The sequence below is a fragment of the Phoenix dactylifera genome, chromosome 7 (assembly GCF_051530095.1).
Source record: "Phoenix dactylifera cultivar Ajwa chromosome 7, Ajwa_hap1_PhDact_Kaust_v1.1, whole genome shotgun sequence".
Lineage (NCBI taxonomy): Eukaryota > Viridiplantae > Streptophyta > Magnoliopsida > Arecales > Arecaceae > Phoenix > Phoenix dactylifera.
In genome coordinates this window covers 29,216,275-29,235,184 of record NC_143196.1, presented here as the reverse complement: position 1 = coordinate 29,235,184, position 18,910 = coordinate 29,216,275, and the positions used below count along the sequence as shown (strand labels likewise).

At 37.2% G+C, this 18,910-nt stretch overlaps 1 protein-coding gene across 1 annotated transcript in view; it reads left to right on the top strand.

The window, feature by feature from the left end:
• The first annotated feature begins 753 nt into the window (after positions 1-753).
• The window catches only part of SEC6, a 36,772-nt gene continuing 18,615 nt past the window's right edge, over positions 754-18,910 (top strand). The window contains exons 1-12 of the mRNA XM_008786414.6: positions 754-1,103; positions 1,939-1,977; positions 2,216-2,304; positions 2,461-2,551; positions 2,898-2,987; positions 3,125-3,204; positions 5,614-5,706; positions 7,266-7,292; positions 12,707-12,814; positions 13,726-13,864; positions 13,991-14,035; positions 17,044-17,099. Coding sequence (XP_008784636.3) covers positions 981-1,103; positions 1,939-1,977; positions 2,216-2,304; positions 2,461-2,551; positions 2,898-2,987; positions 3,125-3,204; positions 5,614-5,706; positions 7,266-7,292; positions 12,707-12,814; positions 13,726-13,864; positions 13,991-14,035; positions 17,044-17,099 — 980 coding nt within the window. The 5' untranslated portion in view covers positions 754-980. The remainder of the gene's footprint in view (positions 1,104-1,938; positions 1,978-2,215; positions 2,305-2,460; positions 2,552-2,897; positions 2,988-3,124; positions 3,205-5,613; positions 5,707-7,265; positions 7,293-12,706; positions 12,815-13,725; positions 13,865-13,990; positions 14,036-17,043; positions 17,100-18,910) is intronic.

Below are 18,910 nucleotides of genomic sequence, written 5' to 3'. Positions count from 1 at the left end.
CAATATACTTGCACGAGAGGGCGAATTCTCTCTCAATTTTTTCTTTTCTTTGTTTCTTTTTTCCCACTATTTGTTCTTTCATTTCTACTATTCCAAAGGTAGAATAGTATCTCCTCGAGTACAGCAGAGGCCTCAATCTGTAGCATGTGAAGGAGATCTAAGTACTTGAGGTGGAATAGTTTCTCCTAAATAGACCGTAAATTCAGCCAATTAGTAGATACTGTCAACCTTATTAACCCTATTATAAAAATCTTGCTAGGTAATTATATACTAAAAACCCAGCTCCGACTTTAATATCACTCTTTATTGATATATCTAAATTGAGCTTAACCTATCCAATGGAAGGGGAATCACACCCTTACTTTAGTAGCACAGGATTTAAGTAGCAAATATGAGTCCTTTGAAGTAGCTTAAAGTTTAATTTCTTAATTATATATTTTATGTACAGATTGTAGATAGATTGTAGGGTCTATACAAAGTATGCCGCAACAAGGATCATTAATGAGTTTCTGGATGTATTTGTAATTGTTTATCAGATGTAGAGTACATGTTTGCCGAGACTGCACATAAATACATAATGTTCAGCTTTTATAAAAAAAATCTGAGAAAAAAAATTATCCCCTAACCCTAGACGCATACATCTTTATTTGCCCGTCCCTAATTGATGAGTCTGATAATACAAATCAGTTACGGACCTAAAAGTAAATTAACCAAGTATACGGACCGCTAAATAGTTCTTGCAGGCTTCCATGAAAAAATCAAACGTCCATGCTCCCCCTATCAAAGGAAAAAAATTCGCCTAATAATCTCTCTCTCTCTCTCTCTCTCTCTCTCTCTCATCCCCCCCATCACCCGCCCTCCCCCCCCCCCCCCCCCCCCCCCCATCACCCCGCGCCCCCCCCTCCCCGGCGTCTGAAGGCGTGTCTGGAGATCACTCGATCCGCCCGCGGCGGAGATCGGCGGCCGGAGCTTGTGTAGTGATGGAGGATCTGGGCATCGAGGCGAAGGATGCTGCCGTTCGCGAGGTGGCGAAGCTCCTCCCGCTGCCCGAGCACCTTGCCTCCATCGCCTCTATCAAATCCGACTACCTCTCTCGCCAGCAGGTCTGGAATTCCCCAATTCTTCTCCTCCTCTAAATTTTACCGGATTCTGATTTGAAAGCTTGAAATGGTTGCAAGAATTCGATTATGAAAAAGAGGTGACGAAAGATATCGCAAATTTTGAGAAATTTTGAATATCATTGGAGGAAATTCGAGGAAAAATGAGGAAAAATGTGATGAATTTGATAAGAAGAGGAAGGAGGAAGGGTTTCAATGAGGTTTGATGCCCTCGTGACTCCTTCTTTGACATATCTTGATTCCGACAGAAGTAACGACTCTTTGATACGATTGAGCCAAATCACATGATATTTTTGTTTTCTTGTTTTTGTTCTTTCCTTTTCTTTTCCGAAGCATATGATCTTTATTATTTGAGAGCTATTGAGCTGTGTTTGATATCGCTCACCCTCTTAGGTTCAATGCTTTGCCTTATAGCACTTTGTCGCTTTTAATAAATCTATTTAATCAGTATTAATTATAGCATGTCAAGAGGATTCTTTTTTAAAAGAAAAACATGAAACCAAGCATGTTCTTGTACCAAGAAGATGATGAATGTATCTAAAATATTGACTCGATCAATGCTAATTATAATAGTTTAGTTTATACTGATAAAATAATGTCCATGATAGACAGTTCTATTTTCTCTATAAATTTTTGAAAAGGGACATAAAAATTGGTGGCGTAACGATGCTTTAAACCATGATGAAGTTTGTAAATTTTCTTTAAATTTGGTGCATTTTCTGGGTGTGCACCCTGGTTCTCATGAGACCAAGATGTTGTGTATTCGCTTAGAAGTTGTATTCTTAGGTGCACTGATCACACTATTGTTCTGTGCTTCCAGGCAAATGATGCACAGCTCAGCACGATGGTGGCAGATCAGGTAACATTATCTTTGTTCTACAATAAATGCTTACAGTTTTTGTCTTCAAATGTTGTTTGCGACTCCTTACTTGGATGGGAAAGGAAGTCTCTGAAGCAGGGAAACATTTACTGATGCAGACAGTACACAGCTTACAACTGATATAGACAATTACAAATTTTGTTTGTACAATAGTTGAGCCGTTCTTTCTTTTCATTGTTTTCATAGTTGTCTGCATATTTTTCAACCTTCTCAACAGGTTGAGCAGGCACGTGCTGGCATAGAGGCACTGGCTTTATCTCAGAAAACAATAAACCAGCTGCATGACAATTTTTTGTTTATTGAAAAGTAAGCACTTATGCATCACGCATTTTTCTCTTTGTTGTTTTTAGAATATCTGATGTGTAGTCTCAAGTTCTCAGTTTTGGTTCTTTTATCTCTTTTTCCAAACTAAGTCTAAGATTGTCTCCATGCATGTTAAATCTTCGCGTTATGTTGTAACAGCTTGTGTCAAGAATGCCAAACACTGATCGAGAATCATGACAAAATAAAACTTCTCAGCAATGCAAGGAACAACTTAAACACAACTTTGAAGGTTAGCCCATAGTTGACCATCTTCATGCTATCGCATAATTCTTGGTTCATTGTTGTTGTAATGTCACTGGCTACTGTGTTGAACCAATAAGAAAGAAAACCAAAGAAAAATCTACTCCATAAATAAAAAACTGACTTCTGCTTATCTGGAAACAAGTCTGAGGCTCTAAGCATTTAAGCAATAAGATACATTTTTTTTTTCCAAGCTCACCAATAAGAAAATCAAATCAAAGAAAAGTCTAATCCATAAAAAAACTGACTTCTTGTTATTTGGAAACAAGTTCCAAGCATTTCAGCTGTAAAGTGCACTTTTGCCAAGCTACTGAGTAGTTGCTTCCTTCTAACAGGATGTGGGAGGGATGATGTCCATCTCTGTTGAAGCAGCTGCAGCACGTGATTCTTTAAGTGATGACAAGGAGTTGATTCACACATTTGAGGTATTCTTATTTTCTTGAAGATATTGGCATTTTACCTATTATAGATATCTGATCGATCCAAACTTTGTTGAATTGCAATTTATATAATGCTCATGTTTTGTTTATTTGTTGCTTTGTTCCGGTTATGCTGGAGATAGAGGTTAACAGCACTGGATGGTAAAAGGCGTTTTGCCCTAGCAGCAGCTGCATCTCACAAGGAAGAGGTTGGCAGGCTAAGGTCAAGATATTTTGCTTTTATGCGCCATGTTTCTTTTGTAATATTTTTGGAGATGAACTTGGTCCTTGTTATAGGACCTGGAAACTATTTTATGTTTGGTCTTGAGTTTTGCATTTGTTGCTTTTAACTTCTGCAAATGGATACTGGTACAAGCCATCCAGGAAAATCCTCTACAATTTACAAATTCTGACATGCTTGGGTAGCAACTCTCTACCTCCCTCCCTGGTGGTATATAAAGAGAGAGGATCTATGATATGATTGAAGCAAACTATACTGGTTCTTCTGGTTCAAAATACAGAGTGGCCTCAAGTTTTAGGAATAGGAATCCACAATTAGTTATCCCTATACTTTTTATATTTTGTGCTAGGATGGTGAACTATAAGGGCTGCCTTCTCTTTTGACAATTTATAAAAGTTTTGAAAATAATATATCACTTAATATTTTCAAAAATTTATAAAAAAGCATTTCTCCAACTTTCTGATGTTTGCTTTGTGAATTGGTATTTGCCATTGGTTTCTAGCAAGGGCTATATCATCTTTCATTGATCACTTTTTTGAGTCCTTTATTATGACTTTCATCCATGTTACCTGGGCTTCATCCCCTCTTTCTTAAATTTTTGTCAAATGAGATTTCTATTCCAATTTCGCACATTTTCAGAAAACCTCAATCAAGTGCCACCTCTTCTCCATAATTGATGCAACTTGTATGCTTTCTCTTAGGTACTTACACCTAAGCATACCCTTGCTGTTCTAGAAATTCATTTTTTAATATCTATAAGGCTGCTTAAAACTTGATTGTCTTTGTTGCTAATATTTTGGGCCTTGTGGACATCATCTAAAATCATGTCTGCAAGTTGTGAAGGCCTGTAACTTGCATTTAGAAAGAATGTAGGAAGCACCTTCTGACAACCCCCATGCCGCTCCAATCCTATTTGATCTGCTTATCTTGCTCCTTATTCTGTAATACTAAAGGCAACAAAATTGAACACAATGGGATATCTCCTTTGCCATTGATTTGGAATGGGGACTCATTTTCATGTTATTGCACTGAAAATGCATTCTGAATTCTTTAATTTAGGGCATCTTTGCTTCGAAGTGGTAGGCTGGAACAGGGTTTCCAAAGGAAGTTGTCACTTACATGTGTTTGGTTTGGTGGAAATTGGCACCAAACTGCCGAGCTCGAGCCTTGACTTCCCCAAAAAAGATTGGTGGGGGCTGGCTGAAGTCAGTTTTGGGATGTGAACACTTGCACTTCTGAATTGTTACTCCAACTCATGTCCTTAGATCTGTTGCTCTTAGGACCCTCTTCCCCCAAACTATTCTCCATAGTTCTACTTCCTCTTAAACACCGATCGTGTCACACTACAGCTTTTATAAGCATTATTTTCAGTATTGATAGAAATTGCTGTACTTAGCGATGCTTGTGTCCAAATGTGTTTAAGGAAATTTTTATGTCAGGTTTTCGAATATCTTCAGCTACTTCCCGAATAGTGATGTAGAAAGTTTCATTCTATCAATTGCTACACTGTCAAAATTAGATTGAAGGATTAGAGATCATATGTTGGATTTTATATGGCTACATGTTTGGTAACATGGCCTTGGAGCTTCAAGGATGTGCAAAACTAGAAGTGGTAACTGATAGTCCATATGAAATCTACTTGGGGTCAGTCGGACAAGTATTATGATGCATTACCTAATCATAGTATGCTTCCCTATGGGCTATGGGATTGCATCCTTCACTTGTGTGCATCATATCACAGGATTGGACTAAATGGCATTCTTTCTATGGGAATCTTTTCCTTCTTTATCTGCTTTCTTTATTTAAAAGTAGAATCCTTTAGCAAACCATGATATATTTATTTATTCCTATCTCTTCTGCTAATATGTAGAAATATATAGTCACAGAATGCATCGTAGACAATTCTGTGTTGATACATGTAATTTTAAGATTGCTGGGCCTATATTGTAATGAAGTCAACTACTTGTGGTATACTTCCTACCCAGGATTGAATTAATGTGCTCTGGTAGTGAGCCGACCTGGCACTGGCATATTGTGCTGGCATGGTGGCATGCCAATTACTAAATCTGGATGGCTGTGTGCTAATGCTTCATGCCAGTGGTGCAGTGACACGGTACATTTCATGTCATGCTGTTCCGTGGTTTCCTGCAGTTAGATCCATGCCCTCTAGCACAAGCCAATATACCATAGAAAGGCTAACTTAATCAAAATTTTCAGAGGTTATAGATAACCTGTGGATTTACTGATAATTTTGTCATCATTGTATTTAGCTTTTAAGTTTATTTCTTCAATAGAAATCCCAAAAGCTTTGCTTATTTCCTTTTTGTACGATGTTTTAGCATAATCCTTATATATGAAAACTTTTGCTGATAACCTTTCTGTTGTTCACAGTCAATACTTTGAAGATGTAGATAGAACCTGGGAGACATTTGAGAAAACATTATGGGGGCATGTTTGCAACTTCTTTAATCTTGCCAAAGAAAGGTATGATTTTTTTCATGAGAATTTGGGTCACACGTTTATTGTATTCAGCAGATATTTTAATTAGGGCAGGCTTACCTAACTTTTTGTCCCCTCTCTTTGCAAAGATGCTTTAGTAAAGATGTGTTAATTTAGCATCTTATTTGAAATTCCAGATGCTAAATGAAAGTTAGGATAAATAAAATTTTAAGGTCACTAGTTATGAACAAATGTTTGTGTCTCCTTCTATGCTGCATTGATCCTTCTCATCTGTCACTCAAGAATATCTTTGTGGAAGGGTTGATTACTTGAAAACTCGCAAATCTATTCACAGTGTATTATACACTCTAATCATTATATTTAGATCTTAGGGTCCAAAACTTATTTGGGATTGTGAAATTATTTATGGAACACCAAACAATATCTAGACAGATGGTGTATATGAAGGTTTGCAGACATTAAAATTGAGAACGATTCTCCTGTTCTGAGCTAAACAGAGTAGATATCAAGTCCTAAACACCAGATATTCTAAACTTGGATTGAAGTTGTACTGTCACTGCATTAGTTTAATGGCTTTTATTATTCAGTACATGATGGGGAATGAATCCCCCTTTTATTAATTGCTATAATGATGTCCACTTCTTTCTAGTCTAAATTTGGGTTGTATTAGAGCCCCAGGGTTTAACATGATTTGCTTAGATGAGTTTTCTATATATTATATATGACTAAGGAATCAGATTGCATTTTGGATATAGTATTTCGGAATAAAGTTTATTTTTATTTCAATTCAATCTATAGAAGGGCTGCGACTGAAATCCTCATTCCATTATTGCATCATTATATTTCGATTCATTATATGTCGATCAATAGCAAACAGCTTCCCGATTAACAGCACTACTTAAAGAAACTTATTTATAGACTTATATCTTTGTAAGTTTGAAGAAAAGACTCATGACAAGAGAATGAAAAGGAGAAAAAAGAGAGCAACGAGAAAGAGTGATCTTGATGTGGTTTGGTAGCTTGTAACCTACTTTTCTTGTCATGTGAAACATAAAACTGTTTCATCTTAAAAAGATGTGACTTCTTCAAAATAAATGTGATTTTCTTTTAGGACTTATACTTAAATCACATATTTGAGCATCATTACATTTGATGTTAGTTATGTCTATCCATCTGTAGATATGTTGACAGTTTTATGTAACAGTAAAAATAGCGAGAGAGGTCGGAGTATGTATCTGTTTATGGCAATGCATGGCAAAGAACGATTCATAAAGCTGACTTCAAAGAAGTTGGATAAAACTTTTGAATACAGTTTATCCATTAAAAATGCATTCATTTAGAAGTTTATTCTCAAGGAAGTGACGCATTAATAATGAGCTCTTATTAAAAGCACATTTTAATCATACATGCAGTTAAGGGTAAATTGTGCATCTGCTCTTGTTTATGTTCAATACTTAAAGTTTTGCTAATGGGATTAGTTTTAGAATGAAACAGAACTTAATCTGTTATTTTCTTTTGCTTTATGCATTCTATAAAATGCTTTTAATGTGCATGTTCCTAATCATCTCTTTTCTGTTTTGTAGCCCACAGACATTGGTGAGAGCCGTAAGGTATGACCCATCAATCACACTGCTGCTGCTTTCCTTGTTCATCCTTTATTTATTCCTGCTGGTTATTATTGGTGTACTTCTTGCTGAATGTTTCTTGTTCCATTATATCTTTCAGATCTACTTTTTGATTTTAAACTTTTGACACAGTTGATCTATATTGAAAGTGTTTTGAGTTTGGCTAGAAGAAACAGGAGAATAAGTTTATTACTTTTATCCTGCCTAATTCAGGATGTTACAAATTATGTCATTAGTGGTTTCTATATAAAGACGACTCCAGGCGAGCCAATGTTTTTGATTTTTATTTTACAAATTCATATGTATTTTCCATCTGCATGGCAGGCCTTGGCACAATAATATGGTTGACCTAGGCATCACGGGTTTGAAACATGGAAACAACTTCTCTCGCTCATGAATAGGGCTGCGTATATGTGACACTCCTCGAATCCTGCAGTGGCGGGAGTCTCATGCAATGAGACAGCCTTTTTCTTGTCCATATGCATTTTCCTTGGTCTCCCCATTTCTTTCCTCTAGTTGTTTAATTTGATTCCAATTTCCAAGTCATCGAATTTTTATTTCTTGCCCTCAGCCACTTTTCCAAAGATTCCTTTCTCTCCTTTTGGACTCTTCAGTCCAAATCTAAGAGCCCTTCTGAAATGGACAGGCTTCTAAATATTTTATCATCAATGCTACCATGCAGGTTTTCAATTTTCTTTATGTACTTATTTATTAACTTTTTGCCAGCCCTGAAGACAATGGCCTAATCATCACTATCTTCGCTTCGCTCTCCACATTGAAATAACATCCCTTTACCTCTAATGGTTTTTTGACTCTATCCTTCTTAATTTTAACTATGACTCTACCTATCACACTCCAAATCGACCACTCGAGTAGGGCATGTGATAGAGCCGCACATTCCCTAGCATGGAAGGCGGTATTGTTCTGAATTGTCTGACTCGGGGCGCACCAGGCTGTACTAGGGGTAGACCAACATGGTTCTTCCCCTTAGTTCGAGAAACCAGCGAAGGAGGGGTAGAGGGAGAAGGAAAGAGAGGAAGAGAGAGAGGGAGGGAGAGGGAGAGGGAGGGAGAGAGAGGTAAAGGAAGGGGGAGAGAGAGAGGCCGAGATAGAGGGCTTTCGACCCCCCCTCTTCCGGCTGCGGCGTGAAACGAAATAGAAGCTCCGGCCCCTGATTTGCTGCCAACTTCACTTAAAAAAAAAAATAAAAAAGGATCAGGGCCCTTGTTACACCGTTACTGGAGGAGAGGGGGCTCGAAAGCCCTCTCCCTCTCCCCTTCCCTCTCTCTCGCTCCCTTCCTCTCCCTCTCCCTCTCCCTCCCTCCCTCTCTCTCTTCCTATCTTTGGTTACACCACAGACGGAGGAGAGGGGCCTCAAAAGTCCTCTCCCTCTCCCTCTGTCGGTCTCTCTCCCCCCTCTCTCTCCCTCCCTTGCTCCCCCTCCCTCTCTCTCTTCCTCTCTTTCCTTTCCCCTCTCTACTTTCCTCTCCGACTCCTCTGTCGGTAGGCCGTGAATTGGCACGGCATGGTACCGTATCATACCATACTGCCAAGCAACCGGTATGGGTCCCCATACCGGTTCTGTCGACCTTGTTCCCTAGGGCAAGGCCCAAGAGAATATACAAGACTAAAGATTGAACACAACCAAGGTCCAAGAGAATATACAAGACTTAAAGATTGGAGACAACCTCAACATTACTTGACAATGTAATCCTCATTTTAAGGAAAGATAAAATAATTTCATTGTTAACAAGTAGTAAGTGTTGTGCTATTACAAATTTTAGATAATTGACTGGTATTAATTATTCTCCAACTATTGCTTCTTGCACTAGTGATCCCAAACCATGTCAAGTACTAAGCATCCTACTGCTTTGAAAAGAAAAATGACAGGGTGGTATGAGCTAATAGCTCAGTAAGAACCTCGCCACACACACCAATATAAATAATTTAAAGATAGAAAATAGAAATAATCAATATCGAAATAAATGCAAATATCCAACACTGCTCAAACAAGATGGTATACATCATATATCATCAAATAACCATTTTACTTAAAAATGATATAGCATATATCATCAAAATATTCGTTCTATTCAATGATGATGTATAAAATAACAACTTGGCATTTTTTGATTAGCAAGATTTGGATCCAATAGCAATTATTTTTCGATTTTGGACTATCCATGGTCACTCCCCGGTCTGTGATTGGCAATCCATAATACGATGCTTCGGTCCATGGTGGCAAACCAAAATATCACTCTTCAGCATGTGACCGACAATCCATAATACCACGCTTTAGCCCATGATGGCAAACCAACATGTCACGCTTTGGTTTGTGACTGGCAATCCATAATCCCACGTTGTGGCCTATAATGGCAAACCAAAATATTATACTTCGGCTCGTGACTGGCAATTCATAATACAATACTTTGACATGCAGTGGCAAACTATAGTGGCACGCTTCGGCTTGTGATTGGCAATTCATGTGAACATGGCCAGTCCAAATCCTCTTACTCAACCATCTAGTTGTTCAATCTTATGCTTGCCAAATAAAATTTAATCTAATACTATATTCCTTGCAAAATTCACTAAATTGGGTATCATTTTCCATTCGAGCCAAAATCTTCGATATTTGATACAAATGTATATAAAGAAACATATATATTCATACAGGTGGTTACAAATGATTATCACATTCCATGCATAACCAAAATCATCGATACATGATACATAAATACATAAATAAACACACACATACACACATATATATCTCCATACAGGTGATTATGCATGGGGATCCACACCTAACATTTTAAAATCAATATAAAAAACCAACTTGTCCTTGCAACCACCATTAATATTAATTAATTAATTAATTATTTACTTATTTTCTAATTTTGGAGTTTTAATGTCCGAATTACTCTAAATCGTAGATTTCCATATCCTACCCTAATTAAAAATCAAAATAAACAAAACTTTAGGGTTTTATCTCGATTTAAAGACTAGAGTGTAAAACCTCTTGCTCAACATCTTTTTCCTCGAATGATTGCACCCCTACAAAGTCAAAACCAATAATTAAAAAAATATAAAGTGATTATGGTCGACGGAAAAATACTAGAGGGGAAAGGAAGGACACGACTTGCTAGGGTAATGATGTTCGCAGCCTGAGTGGGTCAGATTTGGGTGACTCAACTGGTGGATCACGAGGCATGAATTTGATCAGAGAAAGATGGCAGGACAGGGGGTCGTCAATGATGGATTTTAGGGATGCTTGACGAAAGTCAAGCTAGAAGCCGACACGAAGGGTAGCTACAATAATTTCGGTCTAGGATCCTCTACTAGGGTCAACTAGAGATCTGCAAAGAGGAGTATGGGACCCTTCGTTGGGTCCCCTGAAACATGTAGAGAGAAAGAAAGAGGAAGTGAAAGAATTAAAGTGATAGAGAGAGAGAGTGAAGAGAGAGTGAAAGAGAAGAAAATAGAGAGGAGAAGCGGGGTTGTCCCATCCCTCTTAAAAAGGAGGAAGAGGAGGTGGGAGGTGGTGGTGGTCCGGTGATGGTAGTGATAGGCAGCGGCCAGAAGACCGACGGTATTACGACAATGATGGTGGATGGCCGATGAGGAGAAAAAAAAAGAAATAAGGGATCGACCTGAAAACAAAGGTTTGAAAGGGTTTGATAGTCGATTGTGGCTCTACTCGCTCACTGGTAACTGAGGCTCTACCTTGTGGCCACAAGTTGTCAAGGGGTGTTCGATTGGAAAATTGGTGGGTGAGATTTGATCATGAAAGCAGGAGAGGAGTCGCAACCATTGAAATAGGGGAAAAGAGATCTTGGTTAATTTAGGCAATTGCTCAATGGAGTCAGCGATAACTGTCCTCGAAAGGGATATATAGAGAAGGAGAGAGAGAAGAATGAGTTGCTAAGACCTCATCTTCGGCGAGGTCAGGAGCGGCACAGTGAGGACAACGATGCATGATAGGAAGAGAGAGGAGGCAGTGATCAGTGTGGGGGATCAAAGAGGGTTGGGGTGTGAATTGTTAAATAGAGACGGAGGCTATGGTTTCCTAGCCTCAGGCTTCTCCTGGGACTCCGATTCCCATCGAGAGTTGTTGAGTTCTCCAACTCCCTTCAGGAATCTCAATAGGGCCCTAGCATGTGCGGAGCACATGTCTGCCTTGGGTGGGGGTGGGTCTGGTGGTTGGCCAGCAGTCCAGGTTGGTCCAGATGGACCAGGCCTTGCATTACCACAACAAACAAATCTATGCTAACTCTCATTTATTCTTATGTCCATCTTCCACTATTCTGACCAATAAAAGCTGGTGTTGTGATATGTTGATACTATGTTGTTGTGATTTCAGAAAAAAAGGATCTTCTAGCATTAAGCACATGAAGGGGCTGGTTGTTATCTGTTAGATTTCTTAAAACAGATAATCATAAAACCTGATTTTTTGTAAGGTAGATTTTATGAAAAAGGGGGGCATGTGTTTTTTATATAACTCATTTTTTAGGTTTGGTGACCAGACAGATTTTACATTGCAGGATTTATGAAAAGCAACCACTCATATTTTCGTAAAATTTGCTCTCATTTATTTATGTATAATCTAATGTTGCGGGGATGCAGACATTAAGGAATTGGATTTGGAGGTGTGTCCAACTGTTTGACTTGGCAAGAGGGGAAAATGGAGATATGGGGATACATAGAAGAAATAATTTTAACTAACATATATTTTAACTATTATATAAAAGAAAATAGGAACATATATTATTTGTTAAGGTCTCCAATTTGCATGTTGCTCATTCAAATTTCTCAATTAGCTTAAAGATTTTAGAAGAATTATATTCTGCAGAGTTATTTTAATACCTATGTTGTTGACCAAAACCTAGAAAAAGCTCACTTTTAACATCATTATAGGGGATTGAGCAAGGCTGCAATTAAAAAAAAAGATAATATGTAAATTTATAATGCATATCTGATTGGGATATGTATCCAACACCGAATTCTAGGAGCTGGATGAAAGTGTCCACGTAACACGGGGTAAACCCTCTTTTTTTTTTTTTCTTTTTTTTTTTTTGCAAAACCTCACAACTATGCATCCTTGAAAAATGCATTTACGCTGAAACCTAGATTGTTGAAGCTTTGTCAGCTAGGATGCCATGTCATTTTTAAAGGGACATAACAAACTTTTTGCTGTTAGCTCCAATCTAAAGATATGTCCTTTTTGTTGATGAAATTTTTGTGGACTTAAATATTAACTCATAATATTTATTACTCTTGAAGTGTTAAAAAGTATGTACTCAATGTTAAATGCATATTCAGGTTTTCTTGTTTCCTTTTTTCGTGTAATTTAATTCATTCAAGTAGGTGTTTCTACAAAGGTTCAATCTTTCTTATGGCAGGGTGATTGAAATGCAAGAAATCCTAGATCAGCAACTAGCTGAGGAGGCAGCTGAGGCTGAGGGAGGGGGTGCGATGGCATCAATTACCAATCCACGTAGATCTGCCAAGTAATGTTATTGTTTTCCTTTCATTTTTTAAAACTTTGTGTCTGGTGCCTAACATACAGCATTTTCAGTGTCTGCTGAGCTGCTACTCAGTGGTATCTAAATTTACTTCATTGCAGTGAAAATTTTAAATGCTGCTTATATGATAGAATTTTTATATTCATTATTTTCCATGCTCCAAGATCTTATCCTAGACAGAAAGACGAGAAGGCATGAAGATGGAAAATTGTGTAGACATTCAATAGCTTCAATCTTACTGTTACAAGTTTTCAGCCTCTGGCAGTATTTGCATATACTTGCTGTATATTATGGTTTCTATATCTGAATGGATGTAAAGAAGATACAAAATGGTACAAAGGAAACTACAAAGCAGTGTGTTAATTCAGATCCATTTTTTGTGTGGGCTTCGACAGAAGCTTGAATTTACTGATGGTACATTGTATGGTATATATCACCTTATTTTGGTATGTCCCACAGTTTGACTTACCATCAAAGTGTCTCCAAAAGTACCTGTTTCTATGGTTTTGTTGGGGTGCCTGGTTTTTTGAGTCTCACTGGGTCATAGGAGAAGACGTGATGTCCTTGATGAGTAGGATATATCTTGCTGTAGTGTCCCAACTCTCTCTTGTCTTTTAGTAATGTGGTAATAGAACACTAGGATTTTTTTTCATTTGTTGTGACAATCAATTACTTTATGTTTGAAGCTTATAAATTGATTTTTGTACCATGCTGCTTTAATTTGTAAGGGTGCCATTTAGATCTCTTAACCTGTCTGGTCTAATATATACCCAAGACCAATCCTTGAGTACCACTTTGTATTTTACCCAAAGTACTTTGCTTCCTTGTACTTTGTTTTTCAGAGAAGAATTCTTATTCTTACATCATATTATCATTGAATGATACATATTTAGCAGAAAAGGTACTGGCACAACAGCTTCCCCCAGAAATTTAACTCAAGAAAAGCTGAAGGGTCAAGGAAAATGTTATAAGGATAAGTGCTATGAGCATATCAGGAAAGCTGTTGAGGGACGGTTTAACACACTGCTGACGGAGGTAGGAATTCACATGTCTACTATGGAATCCTGAAATGTTTTCTCAGTAAGGATAAAAAGCTATTGTTACGTGTAGTGCATGTTCCTTTTACTGCATAATTTTCTGACAATAGTTCTGGTGATGCAGCTTGTATTTGAGGATTTAAAGGCTGCTTTAGAGGAAGCTAAAGTGGTATATAATCTTTCTAACCATTTTACTTTCTATCTGGAAGCTCATTGCTTCGAATATATGATTTGGTGGTTATGTGTCTGTGTATTCTAATGTATTTCATATTATTTTCCTGGCCACGAAGTTTTGAAGCCAGGATTTTGTTGCATCTGCTTCATGCATGGCAAAATTAGTATTATTTACTTCGTGAAACTGCTAAAGCCTTTGACATTCTTTCATTTGTTTATTGATGAGTTTATCTGGGAAATCTCTTTAGCTTGTTTTCATTCTTTTTTGTGTTATATTTCTTTCATGTGATGGCTCCCACATCACTATGATTGTAACCAAATTTATATTTTATCGGGATGCTTGGATATAATTGGTTTCCTATCCATAATAGGATAGAATAGGCATTGTATTTTGCTGTCTGTGAAGCTTTAAAATAAAATTCCTGCTATTTTTTGTTATAACTTTTAGTGAAAGTTGAAGAATTAATTTTTTTAAAATAATTCTTCCATGCATGTAGTGGACTCCATGTTATGCTGTTGATCATCGACTAAACCAAACCTTTTGTCTATCTCTAATCCTATCAATCTAAATTTGATCAGATTTCTCTCTCTTGCTGGAGATCAGTCCTCCAGAAACTGCTCTATAACATTTGGAATTGAGATTCAAGTGTAAATTTCAACTACGGAAGTAAGAATTTTTTAGATGAAGTGCAGACATCCTGTATCAGAGGGACGATCTAGTATTCTAGAGGCATGTCTTCGAGCCCTGGGTTGAATTTGACAAACAAAAATCCAATGAAACTGAAAAATAGACTGAAAGAAAAAGAAATCAGCACAAAAAATATTAGGATTTTTGTATGGATACCCTTCTAAATATCGGATTTTGCATGAATACCTTTTCAAAATTAATATTTACATGTATACCCTCGTAAAACTTTGTTATTATACAAATGCCCCTAATATAATGGTTGTTCTAACGATATTAAAAAAATATATTTATATTAATTAAAAATAAAATAAAATTTTAAAATTATGCTATTGTTTCTGTCTTTTTCTCCTACTATCGGGATCGCGATTTATTTGCATGTCTACCCATTAAGGGTATTTTAGTCATTTTAATTTAAAACCATTAATTTTTTAGCATCGTTAGATAGCATGGGTACATATGCAAAAACAAAAATAAAAATAGGGTAGAATAGCAAAACAAGTGTTTTACGAGGATATACATGCAAATATCAATTTTGGAAGGGTATTCATGCAAAATCCGATATTTAGGAGGGTATTCATGCAAAAAACCCAAAATATTATCATACGCAAAATTTTTTTCCCTGTTACACCATGTTGCTCCTTCATTTTATTACAAAGACATGGCTGAGAATAAGTCTGCGGAGCATAGGAGCAAACATGGTTGGAACTTGGAAGGCTGTAGTTTGACAATCAGACAGGCTGAAAAGAGAATGAAAGGAGGAGAGAGGAAGCAAAGCTAGAAACCACAACTAGCCCTGCTATTTCTTTTTCTTCTCTTTATTTTTTTCTTCTTTCCTTATCCTCTTTGTTTTTTTTTGCGCCCCCTGTTTTCCATATTCCTTTCCTATCTTTTCCTGACTTTTCTCCTTGTATCCTTGCCCCCTATTTTCTTCGTGCCAGAAAGAAACCACAGCCTATGTGCTATAGATGATGTGGTGTGCTTCTTCTCGCTGCCAAAAAATAGGGGCCTGTCCTAACAAGAACAGCTGCCTGTATGTGCCAAATTGAATTAATTATAGCCCTTACAACTTCAAAACCTGGATGATCTCTATTAGATAGGACCATGGACGATATCTAATTTCAACCTTTGTTCCAGAAGGCGCCTAATACTTAAAAGTAAGCCCCCCCCACCCCTCAAATTCAAAACAGTGATCAACAAAAATGAAACATTCTGCTTTTATTCAAACAACTCAATAGCATATAAAGGTTCGCCATATGGGTGTGTTCCACCCTGTACTGTGCCGGTACCGGACCGAGATTCGGTATAGAGGGCTTACCAAGTCTCCGTATGCGAAACTGACCCCCATACTGGGCGCATCGACGTTGTATCAGGATGGTACTGATACAGGATCCAATATTGAGATTGCGAACCTCGCTGCAACTAATTTAATCTTCGACCCTTCACTAGCTCATAGTTGTATCATTTCTGCTCAAGATCTGTTGTCTGTCTTGTAGATTCACTTGTTTAGATGAAATCCTCATCAAGAGTTCTTAATGTAAATCAGAAGAGAATGACAGATCCTATTAAAGTTTTGAGGAGTGATATGGGTCCATAGTTTTCCAATTTCATAATCTTGGATTATGTGTAGATATTGCATGAACTAATAAGAGTGGAATTTTGGTAGGAATTGCTCCAAGGCTTTGGTTGGTTGCTGGTAAAGTGAAACAAAATAGTGAGAGAGCATGTTCTTTTCCTTCACTTGTTCACCACCACCACCCCTTTTTTGCTCCTTAAGCAAAAGGAGCAGTAAGTTCCCCCGTAAATTACAAACTCTCAAAAGACACCTTTAAACTGCTTGCATTCGCAAAATACTATCAATTCAACTGAAAAATTGTTAACCTGAACTCTTTGGTTGTGATGTAGTAGTCGCTATGCTCACAAGGCAGTCCTCAGTTGATTTCCTTCAGCAGGATGTGGTTGGCTTTAGAAGTCTCCAGAGTGTTCGTAACGTCCCATATATCCTGAAAATAGGGAAGGGGACTACCAGACTTTTTATTGGTCCAATGAAATAACCATGGCTGAGTCCCTTTAAGAGGATTTTTTTCCCAACATTAATGTTAAAAAAATTCAAGAACAAGAAAATAAGGAAAATGATGTTAATGATTCTATTACTTGTATACTCATCAAGTTAAATGACTCCATTTTTAGTTATGCTCATTGAAGTTGGTAATTTGATTCTTATACATGTATCCATTATAAAGAATTTTTCTTTATGATCATGATAAATATGTCCTGCCCATTTGTTCACGATGCCATTGTTGGTTTTTGTATTCCAGATTGGTGAGGAGCTCGGGCATATTTATGACTATGTGGCTCCTTGTTTCCCCCCAAGGTTTGTAGATTTTTGATGCTATCATTTTCTTCTCACTCTTCTCTGAGTTAAAGATAATTTTTGTTGCACCTCAACAGTTCTTCCTGTTTTATCAACTACTCTTGTTATTCTGTGACTTCACATATGTTGCAAACAAAAATCAGTGGAATTTGTTATTCTGCAGCATTCTTGCATGGCTGTTCACATATATAGTGGAAGCCTAACCTGACTTATTACCACTAGTTTTCATCTTAACTCGTCTTCACTTCCTGCTGCAAGTAGTGAACTTGAGGAGAAAGTTGTCGGATTTTATTGGTACCTGAATTGTTTCTTTTTGTCAAATAGATTCTTCTGTTTGTTTGGATTTTGAACACGCTTTGGGAAAGAATGTGCTGAGAGTGATAGCCTTGGTCTCAAATAAGTTTGGAAGGTGGAAGCATGGACTGAGCTGTGAGTTCTGACATCAATTCTGTAATGCATCTAGTTTGATGCAGCTGTAAATTAGTGGAATTTAGATAGACTGGTGAAAGATGCTGGAAGATATTAAAAAGTAGTTATTTTTATCTTCATTGTATCACATGGCATTAACAGGAAAATCCTTTGCAACATGCCAAAAAGAAAAATTCCTTTAGAAATGATAGTAGAAGATTCATCATTTAAAGGATTCCAGATGTTTCAATGAGCAAACAAATGGAGACTTCTAAGGAGTAATGACCAAGTGATAACATCCTTTTAGATGTGTAAAAGTTAGCTCTCTTAGCTGCTAGTTCAATGAGTTTGAACTTTGAACAATGTTACCAGGACATGTAAATATTAGTTTTTTTTCTCCTAATATGCCTGATACTTACAATTCATGGAACTCCTTAAAATATGATAACATGATTTCCTATTGCTGTTGAGCACTTACTAGAAAACAAAGTTAGTCATCAGGTTTAACATTTAATCCTTAAATCCTTATCCTTAAACTATATAAAAATGGCTTAATTCTGCAAATTTCAAATCTAAGGACAACCCTTTTTAGATTTCTATATTACAAATCTTAAAACATGCTAGACTTCTTAGAAAGGATGCTAGACTTTTAAGAAAGGGCTCTAGACACTTCTAAACAAGATTTCTTAGTATATTTGGACTCTAGTAACTCTCAAGGGAGGAAGAAGAGAGATACTTCTGACCCAAAAGATAAAAGTAAGATAGTACGCATTAGATTTTGTGAGCCAGGGGTTGCCCTAGTGGTCGCACCTGTCTGCCATGCAAATAGAGGTTCTAGGTTCAATTCTTAGGTGGTGCATCTACAAAATATCCGACCTTGGGTAATTATACTGCTGGGTGAGTTTCCCGTTTTCAGGTATTTTAAAAATTTAAATTTTAGTTAAATGATCTCAAATCTAAAATCTTTAGCAGTCATATGCATCTGCCTGTGCATTATAACTAGTAGAGTAAAAAAGCTAATCAATTGTAAAATGTTTGAGGTAATTGGTTCATAAAATTATTTCCTGTATACATACAACATGTTATACTAACATTTAGGGCTATTTTAGAACTGGCAAATATGTGAACTCATAACTCAGTGACCTGCCCACAGAAAACTGGGTTTTGTCTGATGCTGACCTGATAAAATCTGGGTCAACCTAAACCAAGCCCAGCCATGGGTCAGATTCAGGATCAGCACCTGGGCCCAGCAGGTGGAGAGGGTGGGTCAGCCAATGCAGAATAAAAGGGACTGGGATCAGGCCATACAGAGATTTGAGAATATTTGAACTCTCTGCCTTTCGATCGCATGGACCAACAACCAGTCATGCTGGGAAGAAACAAAAGGGAAAAAAGGTACTCGT